The following is a 19,092-nucleotide window of genomic DNA, read 5'->3' on the forward strand; positions in this document are numbered from 1 at the left end:
TAGATAAATTAAAATTATTAGCCACAAAATATCAGTATAAGAATTACTGAAGAATAAGAAAGTAAATATGAGAAGAAACTTCCTACAAGATTGAAAGGAGTTGCCTCTAGAGAAAAGAGTGACAGAACTGGGAACTGCTTGATTTGCTTTCGTTTTATTTTGTTTTGTTTGTTAAAATAACCCTTTTAGTATTACTTTTCTTTTTAAACCATGAATATGTATTACTTTGATAAAAACTAAGGAACACATTTAGGTCTCACAAAACTCAGAGACATTTCTGGCGCAGAATCTATTTTGAAATTTGTGACATCTTTCTTTCTTTTTTCTAGTGAACATATATTGCAGTCGTGGCTTGTTTATCTAAGCTTTTTCCAACCAGTACATTTTGCTCTTCTCTGTCTCTGAACATGTGAAGCTTTTCCCCTCCACCTTATAACATCCCCCAAAACTAGACTTCTCCCAAGCAAATGTTGGAAGACATTTTTAACTACACTCCCCCACCACCACCACTATTAGAAAGCATCCAATGAAGTAATCCTTATAGTCATTTTCAGACTTGAAGGACTATATGAAGGACTTCTGGTCTGGTAACAGAATAGAGGTCATGCACTGGTTGGTTGAGCGGTTTTTTTGCATCCGGTTGAGTGAGAAGGGCTGTGCTTTGCTTGGACAACTCATTCAGGATACATGATGGCTGCTGGAGGGATCCGTGAGTGATGATGCTGTCAGGAGGCACATCCTAGACCCAATGTGGGCTGATTAGGAAGGGCTGCCCTTCATAGACACTGGTCCACCATCAGTAGTTCATGGCAAGCCTGACTCTGGAGAAGAGAGAATACCTGCCATTTGTAGGATTATCATTTTAAATCAGGAAGCAGACTGATAGAAGGTAAGCTGCCAACCAATCATGACACAAAGTATTCTTTTTTGATTTGTTTCTTCTTGTTTGCAGTGGAAATGGGAGTCTCTCTCTTTGTTCTCTGTTAAAATAGTTAAGGCAGTAGCTTTTGAGTTTTGTGGATTCTTAAAAATCACCGCTGTTTGCTTGCATATTTGTTTTACCCTGTGGCTAAGATGGAAGGAGGTGACATTTTCTCTAAATTTGCATATTTAATCAACATTTCAGATTCCTTGCAGCAGACTGTTGCTCCCTTCTATCTATGGTTGCTATTGTTATTGTTGATACAGTTTAAAAGAGTTGAAAAAGTAGCTTTTAGCTTGGTGAGGTACTTTTCATTGAGAATTGAGGCCACAAGTGGCTACCATCTTGGAGCCTGTGGGGGAAATTCTTAAAATCAGGATTTCAGGCTCTAAGGATAAATCTGCTTCCTTCTGTTATTTGTGTTTCTTGTCAAGTTTTTGGAAGAATTTCAGACTAACCTTTTTAATTCTGGAGGCTGGCTGGCTGTGGGATTTGAAGACTGTGATTGAGTTAAGAGGATGGATGCTAGATAATAGTATTAGGAATGATGAGGTTTGGGGACTATATTGACATTTGGCTTCTGATTGGATTGGAAAAGGGGCAATTGTAGTTGATGTGCCCATATTATATTTGATTGGATTAAAGTGTGGCTGGTTGGATGATCTAATTGAAAAAGGAGGTGGCCAAGCAATCTGATTTATGTTATATCTAATAAAGGTCATCATACAGGGAGCCTGGAGAGAAGAAGGTATTGGTAACTTTGTGTATCTGTGGGTGGTGGTGGCTGCTGGAGATTTTCTGTAGGAGATGACCTTGAAGCTGATCTTGAGGGCTGGCACCATGAAGAGCAGGGTTCTAGGAAGAGTACGTCCAAAAGGAACAGTTTATGAAAGGGCATCGTGTAGTCAGGAACAACTGAAATGTTCCCAGTGACCGCCCCGGGGTGTGGAGCATTGGGAAATGAGTGGGTGGGTTTGGTGATTAGGGACCTGGTCGGAAAAATTTAACATTCTAGTTTGACCTTAGAAGAGAGAGTTGGAGGAGATTTTCAAGAACGGGAGTGACATTATCAGGTTTATTTTTATTTCTTATGAGGATCACTAGATTGTGTATAGAAGATAGAAAAGAATGAGAATATACTGATGATGGGACACTTATGAGGAGGATTTAGGTGGAGAAGAAAAAAAGCACAATTCCTGCATTACGGCCAGTGGTAGGAAAGGAGAGAAAAGGAAAATATATGAAAGATTTTTTTTTTTAAATTATTTATGTGTGAAGGACAGTAGTCTAGGAAAACACCTGGGTTTCTTGTTTGGAAACTTTGGTGAGCATAACACCACATTATTTTCTTCTTGGCATGTAGGTGCCATATTTGACTATCATAACATAAAAGGTTTCTTCTTGAGGTTGTGCCCACAGGCATCTGTGCTTTCAGGAGGGGCTAGCTGAAAGGCTGGCATAAAGTTCACAGCCCGTTTTTCTAAATGTTGTCCCACGAAGCGCTGGTTTTGAGAAATGTGAACAGCTACTCTGTATGCAGAAATGCGGAATAATCCAAAACTTTTGGGAAACATGAGATACTATACCCCTCTTGGAGAGTCATGGTGGAAACATAGCAGAGACTCACAGTAAAGAGACTCTTCGAATTTAACTCAGAATTGCCCATAGTTACTTGAGGTGAGAACCCTTTTTTCACAGAACACATATTTTGGGGGATCTAACTAGACTGAATGCAGTCTTTATGTTATGAAATTTGGGATGGGGGCGGATTCGATTATCCAAGAATCACTGTGTTTGAATCCGAAGACAGAACTGTATCCAGCGGTGTGCTGATAACGGTTTACCGACCAACCTGGGGGAGGGCGGGGGAGGTAGGAGAGAGAAGAGGTGTTAGAGATACAGGAGGAAGCACGAAATAGTTATGTTGGGGAGCAAGACAGCAGACTCACCGATGGAGCATGATAGAATTACCAGACAGTTTTGAGTGCCCTTTGGAGGTTTGAGGTCATGAACTTAAAGTGAGATGAGCCCGCAACAGCGGTGCTATTTTCTCCAGCTGCCTGGGTTTAGGAGTTGAGAAGACGGGGGCTAGGTTTAACCAGGATGAGAGCTTTTCCAGGCAAGAATAACAGGAGGGAAAGGAGCATGCGTGATTGGGAATCTGTGCAACCTCTGGTGGGTAAGGAAGGAGTAAGCTCAAGCGGGTGTGATGATAAGCGAGAGGTGCTGGGTCTTTGGATCGGAGGTCTTGAGCTATCAGAGGACAGTTGGAGTTGAGGTACCAAGAGTAAGTAGTTTGAAAATAAAGGAGGTGACTGAGTTTCCATTTGGGAGATGGGGCACTTGCTGGTAGTGTAAGAACTAGGGTATGTCATCAGAAGAGAGGAGGTCTAGGTGTCAGGTGGGTTCTGCTGACGACATCCAGGATCAGGATGGTTGGAGGATGGAGGGGGAAGGCATTTGAGCCAGGTGCTAATCCTCAAGGATTCAGGAGGACGGGGAATTATGGAGATGACAGCAATAGCTGGGATGGCATCACCGGGTTGCATGAGCTTCGAGGGAGCTGGGAGTTAAAAAAAAGAAAATACAAGAAATGTTTTCGAAACCGCAAAGACACTCATTGCACTTTTAGACTTTAAGATGACGTAGATGCCAGAGGAAAGCAACCTGTACTTTAGGGAGCTGCAGGGAGAAATGGTCTTCTCAGGGAACAGCAGGCTGCCAGCGTGAGACAAGAAGGTAAAAGGGAAGGTTCCCAGAGGTGGCTGAAGATTTAGAAGAGTTTGCTAATGAGGTGCTGCCTTCTAGAGGGCGGAGTAGCAGAGTTTAAGAGGGTGGGGATGATTGGATGAGACCCTGTCTGGAATTTATGGGGGTGAGGGTCCAGAGGACGATGGAGCTGTGGTGCCTCGGGCAGGTTGAGACTGGTCCCAAGGGAGGATGGTCAGCTCCAGTTGAGTCCAGTAAAATTAGGGGGAGGCCTCACTCTGGTTGGCTGAAACATCAAGAAGGCAGTTTTTTTTTTTTTTTTTACTTAGATCTCCTCTGCCTTCTCTAGTTCCCCAGATGTCCTGTTTTCCACAGCGAGCAGGGCTGTACCCACACTGCTTCTGAGTGCTTTAGCATGGGGCATAAGGCCGACTCAACAAACCCTCACTGCAGAAATTATTCTTAAGGGACAGCAACTAACATGGTCCTGCCTCACTCTTAACACATTAATGGGAACTTAGCTAACATTACCACACTCTAGGAGAGTACGAAAAGGTGTTTCTGTCAGACTCTTCTCCCCTCGCTCCCTTGCATCCCCAAGAAATGCTCTGCATCTGATTGAGGGGACAGGTGCCTGCGCCCCCAGGGCCAGCATGGGCATTTTCCTCTCAGACTCTGCTTTCCACTGGCCAGCTCACCCGAATCTGAGCCACGGCTGGCCTGCCTTCTTGGTGCCCCGACTCTTGCATGTGTGTGCTTGACGGGGTACCTGGACAGATGAGGACACCTGGACAGGGAAGAGTTTGCTCTGTAAAACCACCCTCTCCACGTGCAGCTCTCAAAACCCAGCCTTGTACTGTCCCGTATGGGGGCTCCTCGTCACACACGGCTGTTTAGATTTAAATTAAATTAACTAAACTAAAATAAAAAGACAGCACCTCGATGGCACCCAGCCACATTTCAAGGGCTCAGTAGCCTCATACGGCTACACACATCGGTCAGCACAGCTACAGAACATTTCCATCGTCTCAAGAAAGTTCTATTAGAATGCACCGCCGCGAAGTATTCATTAAGCTGTTATTCTGGTCCCTTTCTAACTCGGGCGCTTTTCATTGCTGCAGAGTCCGGGAGCCAGCCCCGAAAGCCCCGGGCGTTGGGAAGGTCCTGGAAGCGGGCGTGTCTGCGCGTGCGCCAAGCCGCGACCATGGCGCAGTACAAGGGCACTATGCGCGAGGCCGGCCGGGCCATGCACCTGATCAAGCAGCGGGAAAAGCAGAAGGAGCAGATGGAGGTGCTGAAGCAGCGGATCGCCGAGGAGACCATCATCAAGTCGAAGGTGGACAAGAAATTCTCGGCTCATTACGACGCCGTGGAGGCCGAGCTGAAGTCGAGCACGGTGGGCCTGGTGACCCTGAACGACATGAAGGCCAAGCAGGAGGCCCTGCTGAAGGAGCGGGAGAGGCAGCTAGCCAAGAGGGAGCAGCTGGAGGAGCGGCGGCTGCAGCTGGAGGCGCTGCGGGAGAAGGAGCGCAAGCAGGAGCAGAAGCGCAAGATCTGCAGCCTGTCCTTCACGCTCGACGAGGGCGACGCGGGTGACGCGGACGCGGCGGCTGGGGAGCCGCCCAGGTCCGCGGGGCTGAGCAAGAGGAAGAAGAACCTGGGGAAGAATCCAGACGTGGACACGAGCTTCCTGCCCGACCGCGAGCGCGAGGAGGAGGAGAACCGGCTGCGTGAGCAGCTGCGGCAGGAGTGGGAGGCCAGGCGCGAGAAGGTGAAGCGCGAGGAGATGGAGGTCACGTTCAGCTACTGGGACGGCTCGGGGCACCGGCGCACGGTCCGCATCCACAAGGGCGGCACGGTGCAGCAGTTCCTGAAGAAGGCGCTGCAGGGGCTGCGCAAGGACTTCCGCGAGCTGCGGTCGGCCGGCGTGGAGCAGCTCATGTACATCAAGGAGGACCTGATCCTGCCCCACTACCACACCTTCTACGACTTCATCGTCACCAAGGCCCGGGGCAAGAGCGGGCCGCTCTTCAGCTTCGACGTGCACGACGACGTGCGGCTGCTGAGCGACGCCACCATGGAGAAGGACGAGTCGCACGCTGGCAAGGTGGTGCTGCGCAGCTGGTACGAGAAGAACAAGCACATCTTCCCCGCCAGCCGCTGGGAGCCCTATGACCCCGAGAAGAAGTGGGACAAGTACACGATCCGATGAACCCTGAGGCTCCCCTGAGGCTCCCCTGAGGCTCCCCTGAGGCTCCCTGTCCTACCCCTCTCCGGTCCTGCAGAGCCCTGGCACGCGTCGCCTTCGCAGCCCCCTGGTGGCCTCCTGCCCACTCCAGGGCAGCGACAACCAGCATAGGAAACTGATTTCTGTACCCCGTAACTTAATTTGGTGACCTTAATTTCTTGCCCAAAATTGAATAAAGAACGGAGGGTTCGCATTATTCAAGTGTGGTCGTTCTATTGCTGATGTTATTTTGGGGTGTTTGGTTGTTTGGGGGGTGGGTGGGTATTTTTAATGTTACTGTGTGGATTCATTATTAGGCTCTGTTGAGGTATTATTGAAACCATCACTGGGCACACTGTGGGACAGAATGGGAATGAGGGGTGCATTTTTGACCTGGGTCACAGTGTTAAAGCAAGTAGTCACCAGCATGGACTTTGGAGTCAAACTGCCTGGGTTTGATTCTCAACTCAGCTTCTTCACTTGCTGTGTAATTTGGGACAGATTAATTGAACCTCTGTGCCTCAGTTTCCTCTCCTGTAAGTAGGGATAAGAATATCACTTACCTCGTAAGATCCATGTGACGATTAAATGAGTTAATATTTGTAAAGCACTTAGAACTCAATAAATATCGGCTATTGTTCTTCTTATGGTCCTGGTTAATTTATTTAAAGAACTTCTATGACCCATTTCAGAACCATGTGAGGGCAAAGGTTGACCTGCCCATAACTTTTCCCAAGATCAGCGGAGGCGGAGGGGAGGTGGCTCACAAACTGGGGGAGCAGCCCCCTCTTGAGTGGTCCTTAGCTGGGTCATTGAGCCCCAGGGGTTAGGAGTTGGTTAGTATAGCCTAGGGACGGGATTACTGCTATGCCTTGTGCCTCAGGCTCCAATATGGCCCTGCACAGTGTTGTTAAAGATCTGGTCATTATTTAAAATTTTGATAATTTTATTCATTGTGGATTTCCTTGTGTTAATGTTGATTTTTTAAAATATTGTGTTAGAATATTTATCTTAAGATTTAATTTTTTGAGAGACAGAGGGGGAGGGGCAGAGGGAGAGAGCGAGAATGCCAAGCAGGCTCCACACTCAGTGCAGAGTCCAACACGGGGCTCAGCTCACGACCTGAGCCAAAATCAAGAGTTGGAAGCTCAATTGACTGAGCCACCCAGGCACCGCTAAAATATTTATCTTAATTACTGAGTTTGGGGGTGTTTCCACCCCCTCCCCACATCCTATTTACCTTAATGCCCAAGGCAGATGCCTCACTCATCTTACCCCAGTGCCAGCTTGGAGGGTAGGAGGGACCCTTCTTTTCACAGAGTTCTTGCCTCAACCCATAAACAAGAATTCCACCAGAATGTTGGCCCTCTAGGGCAGTGCGTCCCAGCCTGGCCTGCCCATTAGGATCATCAGGGAAGCTTTTAAACCATCCAATTCCCGGTGATACTCAGAGCCAGGATCTCAGTGGGAGGCAGACATTAGCATGTTTTGAAGCTCTGCAGTATTCAGTGTGCAGTCAGGTTTGAGAACGAATGTGTTAAGATTGCCTTCTCTCTACCTCTTACTAAATCCTCTGTTGAGATTCCAGGCCATATGCACACCTGGGTCAGAGCCCAGGACAGGCTGAGGACCACCAGAGTGGACTCTGGTTTATTTCAGTGGCGTGTCAAATGGTACCCATAGTGTGATCCTTGGAGTGGCAGTGTCAGCACCTGGAAGCTTATTAGAAAGAACCACAGGTCCCACTTCACACCCACTGAATAGGAATGTGTGGTCCAACAAGATCACCAGGTGGTTCATATGCACACTAAGATTTAAGACTGCCAGACTGTGGCTGGCTACATGTCTGCTCTGTAATCTGCAGTTCTAACATGTTAACTCAAGACCTAGACTTAGAGGGTACTAATAAGTAGAACTCTGCATCTTTGGTTGTAGGTCCAAGCCACATTTTCTAATCCAGCTTTAATTTAAACGTTGATATGCTGACCACAGTCCAACTCCTGCATCTATTTCTTAATTGGCTTGGTGTTACTTAGATTTACCTTACTTTGTTCTACCATGCATGACAAAACCCCCAAAGTAACAGTGGCTTAAGCAAGCCTATTTCTTTTCCTATGCAAGCCAAGAGATAAATTTGCATAGCATCAGTCAAGGACCCAGGCCGCTTCCATCTCTTCTTTTATCCAAGTGGCTTCCATACCCACAGTTACATCGTAAGCCAAGATGGAAGCTCCAACTCCAGTTACCGCATCCACATCCCAAGAAACAGGAAGAAGGTAAAGGGAGAAAGGGAAGTCCTAAAGGCATAAAATGCCTATCTCTTAAGGATACCTGTAAATTGACAAACAATAATTTGGTTTAGATCCCTTTTGCCGGAACTTGGTTACTTGGCCACACCTTGCTACAGGGAAAGCTGGGAGATAATAGTCTTTTTTGGTCAATTTTTAAATTTTTTTCATTTTTTTCATTTTTGCAATTTGAGTACAGTTACAATGTTATATCAGTTTCAGGTGTACAACGTAGTGATTCAACAATTCTAACGTTATTCAGTGCTCATCATGGTAAGTGCACTCTTAATCCCCTTCCCCTATGTCACCCATTCCCCCCCAACCATCGGTTTGTTCTCTATAGTTAAAAGTCTGTTTTTTTGGTTTGTCTCTTTTTTCTTGTTCATTTATTTCTTAAATTCCACATACAAGTGAAATCATAGGGTGTTTTTCTTTCTCTGACTGACCTATTTCACTTAGCATTATACCCCTTACATCCATCTATGTTGTTGCAAATGGCAAGATTTCATTCTTTTTCATGACTAATATTCCATTATATATGTATATATATGGAACGTGTGTCTGTGTGTATATATGTATGTGGTATATACACACACCACATCCTTTTTATCCATTCATCTATTGATGGACATGGGCTGCTTCCATAACTTGGCTAATGTAATGCTGCAATAAACACAGGGGTGCATATATCTTTTTGAACTAGTGTTTTCATATTCTTTAGATAAATGCCCAGGAGTGCAATTATTGGATCATATGGTGATTCTGAGGAACCTCCATACTGTTCTCCACAGTGGTTGCACCAGTTTGCATTCCCACCAACAGTGCACAAGTGTTCCTTTTTCTCCACATCCTCACCAACACCTGTTGTTTCTTGTGTTGTTGATTTAAGCCATTCTGACAGGTGTGAGGTGATATCGCATTGTGGTTTTGATTTGTATTTCCGATGATGAGTGATGTTGATATTTTTTCATGTGTCTGTTGGCCATCTGGATGTCTTCTTGGAAGAAATGTCTGTTCATGTCTTCTGCCCATTTTTAAATTGGATTATTTGTTTTTTTCTGGTGCTGAGCTGTATGGGAGATGTAGTCTTGAGTTGAACTGCATCCTTACTGAATTTCTGCCTTCTGTGTCTGTCCATTTCTGATAAAGAGTTGTGTAAGTCTCCAGCTATGATAGTGAGCTAAGCATGATAACCACTACAGTATGGAAACTTAATTCCAACTATGATAGTGGATTCATCTATCCTTGCAATTCTCTCAGTTTTTGCCGCACCTACTTTGATGCTCTTTGTTAGGAGCATGCATGTTAAGGATTGTTATGTCTTCCTGAAGAATTGACATTTTGTCATTATGTAATGCCCTTCTTTATCCCTGATAGTGTTCATTGCTTTGGAATCTGCTCTGTCTGAAATTAATGTAGCTACTCCTTTCTTTTGAATAGAATGGTATATTTTTTTCTCCATCCCTTTACTTTAAATCTATATGTCAATATTTAAAGTGGGTTTCTTGTAGACAATGTATAGTTGGGTCATTTTTTTTAATGATTGTATTTATTTGAGAGAGAGAGCAAGAGAGAACACAAACGGTGGGGAGGGGCAGAGGGAGAAACCGACTCCCCGCTGAGCCTGATGCAGGGCTCTACCCCAGGACCCTGAGATCATGACCTGAGCCGAAGGCAGACACTTAACCAACTGAGCCACCCAGGCGCCCCGGGTCATTTTTTTTTTTTTTTTGATCCACTCTGACAATCTCTGTCTTTTATTGTTGCATTAGGACCACTGATGTTCAAACTGATTATTGATATGGTTGGATGAATGCCTACATATCTGTTGCCTCTATTTTTGTCTTCCACTCTTTTTCTGCTTTTTATAGTTTTAACTGAGCATTTTATATAATTCTATTTTCTCTCCTTTCTTGGCATATCAGTTATAGTTTTTTTAAAAAAACTTGTCTTAGTGGTTGCCCAGAGTTTGCAATATACATTTACAGCTAATACGAGTCCACTTTCAAATAAAGTTGTATTGCTTCACAGGCAGTGTAGGTACCTTATAATAAAAAAGTAATCCCAGTTCCCCCCTCCAGGATCCTGTATCATTGCTGCCATTCATGTAACTTACATAGAAGCATATGTAAGCGTATATATATATGTGTGTGTGTGTGTGTGTGTATGTATATATATATATATATACATAAGCATGTATTATCAAATACATGGTTGCTATTATTTTGAACAAACTGTTATCTGTTAGATCAATTAAGATTAAGAAAAACAAAATATTTAATTTTACCTTCACTTATTCCTTCAACACTCTTCCTTTATGTAGATCTGAGTTTCTGTCCTATAGCATTTACCTTCTCTCTAAAGAACTTCTTTTAACATTTCTTACAAGGCAGGTCTACTGGGGGAAAAAAATCCTTCAATTTTTGTTTGAGAAAATCTTTATTTCTCCTTCATTTTTGAAGGATAATTTTGCAGGTTACAGAACTGTAGGGTGGTGTGGGTTTTGTTTTGTTTTGTTTTTCTCTCAACATTTTAAACATTTCACTCTCTTCTTGACTGCAGGCTTTCTGAGAAGTAAGATATAATTCTCTGTTCCTCTATAGATGAGTTTTTTTTCCCTTTGGCTCATTTTGGGATTTTTTCCCCTTTATCTTTGATTTTCTGTATTTTAAAAATGATACACCTAGGGTGTGTGTGTGTGTATATATATATATATATATATATATATATATATATATATATATAAGCATTTATCCTTCTTGGTGTTCTTTGAGCTTTCTAGATCTGTGCTTTGGTGTCTGACATTAAAATAGAGAAATTTTCAGTCATTATTATTTCAAATATTTCTTCTGTTCTTTTCTCTCTTCTCCTTATGGTATTTCCATTATGCACATGTTACAACTTTTGTAGCTGTCCCACTGTCCTTGGCCATTCTATTATTTTCTCTTTATTCCCTTTGATTTTCCATTTTGGAGGTTTCTATTGAGATGTCTTCAAGATCAGAGATTCTTTACTCAGACATGTCCAGTCTACTAGTAAGCCGATCAAAGGCATGCGTCGTTTTTGTTATAGTGCTTTTGATCTTTAGCATTTCTTTTGGGGTCTTTCTTAGGATTTCCATCTCTCTGCTTACATTGCTTATCTGTTTTCACATGCTATTTGTCTATTAGCACCATTAGCCTACTTAAATTCCCAGTTCTGCTAATTCTAACAGCCCTGCCATATCTGGTTCTGGTGCTTTCTCTGTCTCTTCAAATTGTGGTTTTTGCCTTTTGGTATGTCTTGTAATTTTTTCTTGATAGCTAGACATGATATACCAGGTAAAAGTCTTTTAGTGAGACTGTGCCCCTGGACTGTGAACGTCAGGAGTGTTTCCCAGTTTTTTTCTCTCCCCCCTTAAATGAAACAGGATGGTAAAAGTGGGCTGGAATTGGGTATTTCTCTCAAGTCAGTTAAGCTCTGATAATACCCCAGCAGATTAGACTCTAGTTAACTAGTTTCTTCTGAGGGCAGACCTTGTTAAGAACAGAGTGCTCTGTTGCATTCAAAATTGTTTCCTTTCCCCTCCCCTTGCAGGAAGCAGGAAGGAATTTTTCTCTGATATTTACTGTGGGAACCTGATTGACCTCCTGAAGTTAAAGCAAAAGTATGGGGGTCCCTGAAATTCTCAAGAGTTGATCACACTGAGCCTGAAGTAATTGTCAATTACAGTTCAGGTTTCTGTATACCAGCAAGGTTTCTGCACCCTGGCACTGTTCCTGCAGAGGTTTCTGCTCATGGGTTTCTGCTCTGATAAGCTGAAATTCTTTTGATCTGTCTGTTTCTCTAGTTCTGGGACAACAGTCTGTTCTGTGACCTTACTTCTCTGATGGTTCTATGAGAGTTTTTGATTTTTTCAGTTTGTTTGACTTTTTATTTGTTTATTAAGATAGGATGGAGACTTCTGAGCTCTTTATATGCCTAAACCAGAAACCAGGAGTACTCCTACCCCTTCAATATTAGGAAACATTGAGCATTCTAATAACTTTAGCCTCTTGAAACAGAGATCTTCTGCAGTCTTCTGATGTGTTCCAGTCTGGATTGGTTTCTCTAAGTGGTCCATGGCTGACATTCTGGAACTTCCCTTCACCATTATCCTGGAAATACCCTCCACCTGTCTTATATGTTAAATTCCATGTTTCCTGTATCTTGGGTCTTCTTCTTTCTTGATTTACTTCCTCTTTTTGATGAAGTACATTCTCACATTGCTTGATGATGAAGGATATTTGAGAAGTATTTGTTTTTAGAGCTTTAATATTTAAAAATTTTCTTCATTTTACCTTACCACATGATTGAAAGTTTAGCAGATGGAACTCACCTTCTGTCAAAAGGAATTGTTCCATAGTCTCATAGTTTGCTTTCTTGATTATTCCATTTAATATATTTAGCAGAAGGTCAAGTGTAGGGGTGGTTACATAAAATCCAGGGCAACCATCCCTGACCCTCCATGGAGCAATGGCTGAGATGAGGCTTCCTCCATTTTCTTGTCCCTCAGTGCCTCTGTATGTTTTAAGATGCTCTGCTCCTGCCTGGCCAAAGAGGACTTCTTCTCAAAGGAAGAAACCCTCCCTTGTTGGGTCATCTGATTTCCCAGTCCTCTCCCTGGCAAGTCTTCACCCAGATATAAGTTTTCTCCCTTTATTGTCCATACCACTTTGTACTTGTCAGATATTCCCCCCACATCTCCATGTATCCTTTGTAAACTCCTTAAGCCCAGGGGTCAAGATTTTATGATTCCTGTCTCCCCAGATTGGCTAGACCACAAAAACTTTGTTTACTTGACTTGGACGGAGATGAAATTTATTCCAGGATGCAAGTGTCCATGCACAGACATCAGCTGGCCCAAATCTTTCTGGATAGAATTCAAGACTGAAGTAGACAGAATGCATTATTTTGGAGACTCCCATCCAAATCAATTTAGGAGAAAATTGTTACCTCCTTGAGTGGTACTAATGGCTCCACAGAACACAAGACACAACCCATCCCCCTTCTTCTGCGGCTGACCCCAAGCTAACACCACAGGGACACACTTATCATTGCACCACCTCTAAGATGAAGTCTGTGTTCTAACTAAAGTGCTGCATTTCAACATCCTCTATTATTGGTCTATGTATTATTAGCCAACTGCCTATTCTTCAGCCTGAAAAACCTTGTAGAAGACTATTCATAATGAGAGCTAACATTTAGTACATGCGATTATGCTGGAGACTGTTCTAAGCACTTCAGCTATTTTAACTAATTTAATTCTTACGCGGATCCTATAAGACAGGTTGTTACTCCCATTTTACAGATGAGGCTTAAGTAATTTCTTCAAAGTTAAACGCCAGTGAGAGCAAAGTTGGGCACTGCTGTGTTTCTTCCCTTTGCCAACTAGAAAGCACTTGACTTATTTTCACTTGCTTTTGGAGATAGCAAAAGATGCAACGAGGACAAAATGAGGACAAAAATGTTTTTATGCAGGGTCAGTGTGAAGACCACTCAACCCTGAACATTTCCCTATAAAATTACATGGGAGAAAGCCTGTGTACAGATAAGCTCTTGGGGATCATCACATGATCTCCCTTCTTCTTCAAACACCCTAATTAATTGAGTTACCTAGGAAAGTATTAATAGATGAACAGGAAAGAGCTTCAACTAGTGTGACACAAGCAGGTGCCAATTTGAGAGCCATTACAGGGATCTCAGGATCAGGGTCTCATTTGCGCTTTTCATTATTTCTCAAAATGAGAAATGAGATGAGGGATCAGAGTTTCTGCATTCCTAACGGAAGGATTGCAGCAAGGAAAGGCATTTCTTATGGATTCATATATTTTTGCCAGGTAAATATAATAATAAGTGATATTAAGATGAAAAAGAAAAACCAGATGAAGAAAAAACAATCCCATGCTGGGAATTTATAGACTTTTTGAAAAGTAACATATATTTATATTTGTGTGTGTATATGTATCTGTGCATGTACATGAAGTATGTGTGTGTGTGTGTGTGTATGTGTGGTGTGCATGTGTGTGTGTTTTTATTTGGATCTCCAGCAGAAAAGAAAAGCTCCTTCACAGGCCTCAGGGATCACAAGATACTGAGTGTATTTCACTAGGGCAGTGTTGAGTAGTAGTTATGGCTAATGAGCTGGAGAAGCTGAGATCACTGGGAAAGCAACGGGATTTTAATCCCCACATGTGGGAGCCACTTTCCAAGAGGGCCCCCAATGATTTTTTTCTTCTTGGTTTCATGCCCTTATGTAACCAATAAGATTTTGATAAAATGACAGTGTGTAACATTTAAGACTAGGTTATAAGAGGCATTGTACCATTTTTCCACCTTACTTTTTTGAATAACTCACTCCGGGGGAGGCCAGCTATCACTTTGTGACATTTAGCAGCTGTAGGGACAGGCCCACCTGGCATGAAATAAAGAACCAAGGCCTTCTTCTAGCAACCAACAAAAACAGAGCATCCAACTTGGAGTCAGACAGCTCCAGTCGAGCTTTCAGATGACTGCAGCCCAGGCCAACAACATGACTGATCTCACGAGAGATCCTGAGCCATATATAACTAATATAGATGTATTAATTGAGACATATTTTATATACCATAAAATATACTCATTTAAAGTTCAGTGATTTTTAGTATATTCATGGATCTGTGCAAACATTACCATAATATGATTTTAGAACATTTTCATCACTCCAAAAACAAACCCTATACTCATTACCCTCCTCCCCAGCCCTAAGCATTTACTAATTACCTTCTGTTTCTAGAGATTTGCCTATTCTGGATATATCATATCAATAGAATTATATACAATGTGGCCTTTTGTGTCTGACTTCTGTCACTTATCATAATATTTTCAAGATTTATCCATGTAGTAGCATGTATCAATACTTCATTCCCTTTTACGTCCAAATAATATTTCAGTGCATGGGTATACTACTTTTCCTTTATCTATATATTAGTTGATGGACATTTGGGTTGTTTTCATTTTCTGGCTTTTATGAATAATGTTACTATGAACATTTGTGTATAAGTTATTGTGTGGACGTGTTTTCACTTCTCTTCTCCTATACATAGGAGCAGAATTACTGGATCTTATGGTGACTATATGCATAAACTGTTGAGGAACTTCCAGGCTATTTTCCAAAGCAGCCACAGCATTTTATGTTCCCATCAGTAATGTCTGAGGGTTTCAAATTCCCCACATTCTCATCAACACTTATTATCATCCATCTTTTTGATTTAAGCCATCCTTTTAGGTGTGAAGTGGCATCTCATTGTGGTGGTTATGATTTGCATTTCCCAGATGGCTTTTGATGTTGAACATCTTTTCCTATGCTTATTGGCCACTTGTGTATTTTCCATGAAAATTTTCAGATCCTTGGCCCATTTTTAATGGGGTTACTTGTCTTTTTATTATTGAGTCTTAAGAGTTCTTTACATATAAGAATCCAAGTGCTGTGTCAGGTATATGATTTGCAAGTATATTTTCCATTTTGTGGGTTGTCTTTGCACTTTCTTGATAGTATTATTTGAGCACAAAAGTTTTAACTTTAATGTAGTTCAATTTGTCTATTTTTTTATTTTGTTGCTGGTTCTTTGGTAACATATCTAAGAAACTATTGCAGAATCCAGGCTTATAAAATTTATTCCTGTTTTCCTTTAAGACCACATTTCTGTTGTCTCAAGCCACCCAGTTCATGGTCATCTGTTGCAACAATCCCAGGAAATAACCCCAGGGAGGGCCAGGTTATCTAACTCCCATCATCACATCATTGTATATGGTGTGAGGTAAGGGCCCAAATTAATTCTTTTGCATGTGGCTATCTAGTCCCAGCACCATCTGTTGAAAAGTCTATTCTTTCCCCATTAAACAGTCTTGGCACCCAAATGACACAAATCGGTTGACCATAGACACATGGGTTTATATCTGGACTCTCAATTCTATTCCATTCATCTATGTGTCTATTGTTATGCCAGTACTACAAATAGTTTGAAATAGGGAAGTACGTGTCCTCTGACTTTTTCTGCTTTCTCAAAGCAGCGAATTTTCTCAGTTTTTAGTTTATCTGGGAATGTCTTTATTTCACCTTCATTTTTAAAAAAAGATAGTTTTGCTGATCATAAGCTACTTGATTCATAGGTTGGTTGGTTGATTTTTCCATCATATTGAATATGGCCTTTGGCTTCCATTATTTTTGATGAGAAGTCAGCTTATTGAGGATTCATTCAGTCTTATCAGTGTTCCCTTGCATATGATGAGTCATTTTTCTCTTGTGGCCTTTAAGATTGTCTCTTTGTTGTTGGCTTTCAACATTTTGACTATGATGTGTCTGGGTGTGGCTCTGTGCTTTAATCCTAGTGATAATTAATTGAGCTCCTTGTATGTGTAGATTAATTCTTTTCAGCAAATACTGAAGTTTCTAGCCATTATTTCTCTTAATATTTTTTTCAGTTCCTTTCTCATTATCTTCTCCTTCTGGTATACCCAGTATGCATATGTTGATGTACTTAAAGATGTCCCACATTTCTCTGAGGCTGAATTTATTTCTTTTTTATCATTTTTTTCTCTTTTGTTCCTACTGCATAATCTCCATCTATCTCCCAGTTTGCTTATTCTTCCTTCTACCAGCTCAAATCTGTAGTTAAGTCCCTCCACTGAAATTTTCATTTTAGTTACTATAATTTCAACTCTAGAATTTCCATTTGATTCTATTCTGTAATTTATATCTCTTTTTTTATATTTTCTATTTGGTGAGACATCATCATCACACTTTCCTTTAGTTCTTTAGACATGGACACCTTTAGTTCTTTGAACATATTTATAATAGCTGCTTTGAAGTTTTTGTCTGCTATGTCCAACACCTAGACCCCTTAAAGGTAATTTCTATTGTCTGCTTTTCATCCTGTGCATTGGTCATATTTTCCTGTTTCTTTGCATGTCCTCATATTTTCTGTTGAAAACTGGACATTTTAGATAATATACTGTAGCAATTAGGGATGCTGATTTTCTCCCTTCTGAGGACTGTTGCTGTTGTTGTTTGCTTAGTGAGTTGGCTTGACCAGTTCGGTGAAGTCCATTTTCCCTGCACTGTGCAGGCTCTGATATCTCTGCTCAAACTTTTTGGCCTCAAATTTATCTTTAAGCCTGGTTTCCAGTCACCCCTGAGTCAGCATAGGTTATCAGTGAGCCTCTGATTGATCAGAGGTTGTAGTTAAGCCCCCTGAACTGATGATTTTCACTTGCTACCATTGGATCTGGGTGTGGTTTGGAGACTGCTTTCACTGATCAGGGAGTTTACAGGTTGTCCCACTTTCAGCCAGGGACTAGTAGCTCAGAATCTGTCTCCATTTACTCTTTGAAGGACTCGGCCTTGGGCATACACACAGAGTATGTATGATCAGATATCCTGATCATGGGATAAGTGCAGGTTTTGCTGAGCTCTCTTTGTCTCTCTCTTTCCGTGACCTCCTCATCAGGCTTCTGGCTAGTCTGCTTCTATACATATCATACCCACTTGTTAGCTTCCACTAATTGCCTGTCAATTACTTCATTGTTTTCACTAATGACTTGAGGCATAAATTGCTCCCTAGTCTGATCCAGTGAAAGTAGAACCCCTTAGCAGCATCAGGGTATTGCCAGTCTTAAGGCTTGCTCCAACTTTTTCCTGGACAGAATCTCTGTGCTTTGGATGAAGAGTCAGAGGGGTGGGGAGATAGGGAACTCACTCTTTACCAGCTGCACCATCCTTGCCAAGCAGGAGCTGTGTGGGGGGAAGGTAGGAACTGATGCCATCATGCCAGCTACCACTACTGCGCATTATAGATCTTCCACAGCCCAGAGGTGAGGTTTGGGGGTTAGGGTGGGAGGTGGGACTTGCCAGTATTCACCAGCTGCCAAATCTGCCTGCAATAGCTCTTCCACCTCAGGAAGCTGGAGGAAATGGGAGCTGCCCCTCAGCTGTTAGCTTAGACTATCTCTTGGGAAGGTCTCTTTAATTAGATATAAATGGTCTGGTTCCAATTCAAAGACAGTCACAAAAATATCTCATCTCATACATTCTTCTGCAATGTGATCTTGTACCTCCTTCATCAAAAGGGGAGGTTTATTTCCCCCACCTCCTTGGGTGGGCAGCGGGCCCTGTGTCTGCTTTGACTAGTGCAACAAAGGGGGACTAATGCTGTTCCTGTGGATGGAGATTTAACTGGCCTCGCATCTTCTCTTCCTCCCTCTCACAGTACTTGCTCCCAAGACACACTCTCTTAATATTCATCTATCATGCTGTGAGAAGCCAATCTACGTGCAGAGGCCATGTCAAGGTGCTTCAGTTGGTTCTCTAAACTGAGCTTCCAGGCTATAACCAGCATCAACTGCCAGCCATGTGAGTGACCCATCTTGGATGTTCCAGCCCAGATGAGGCCCCAAATGACTTCAGCCCCCACAGATAGCATGCACAGGAGAACCACCCAGGTAAGCCCAGTAGATCCACAGAATCATAAGAGGTAATATGTTGAATATTGTTGTTTTAAGCCATGAAGTTTGGCTCAATGTGTTCACCAATCTGGAAGTTCCCCAAACCCCATTGTTTAGGGGTTTTATGGATGTTTCATTGCATAGGCATGATTGATGAAATCCCTGGCCATTGGTGATTGAAAGTCTGTAGCCCTTCTTCTCTCCCCAAAGGTCAGAGGGTAGAGATGAAAGTTTCAACCCTCTAATCACATGGTTGGTTCCTCTGGCTGCCAGCCTCCAGCCTAAAGCTGTCTAGAGGACCAGCAAGAGTCACCTCATTAACATAAAATCAGGTGTAGTCTAAGGGACTTGTTATGAATAACATATAATCTTATCACTCAGGAAATTCCAAAGGTCTCAAGAGTTCTGTGCTCCAGGGTCAAAGACCAAATTTATGTATTTTTTCT

At 42.4% G+C, this 19,092-nt stretch overlaps 1 protein-coding gene across 1 annotated transcript; it reads left to right on the top strand.

Annotated features, from left to right (window-relative positions):
- The first annotated feature begins 4,835 nt into the window (after nucleotides 1–4,835).
- Nucleotides 4,836–5,843, top strand: FAM50B (family with sequence similarity 50 member B). The gene has a single exon (XM_028122849.1). It carries the CDS (start codon nucleotides 4,836–4,838, stop codon nucleotides 5,841–5,843), a length of 1,008 nt encoding a protein of 335 aa, XP_027978650.1.
- Nucleotides 5,844–19,092: the final 13,249 nt, after the last annotated feature.

Source organism: Eumetopias jubatus, unplaced genomic scaffold, assembly GCF_037043125.1.
Source record: "Eumetopias jubatus isolate StellerSeaLion01/CBP00866 unplaced genomic scaffold, mEumJub1_p1.0 scaffold_6, whole genome shotgun sequence".
Lineage (NCBI taxonomy): Eukaryota > Metazoa > Chordata > Mammalia > Carnivora > Otariidae > Eumetopias > Eumetopias jubatus.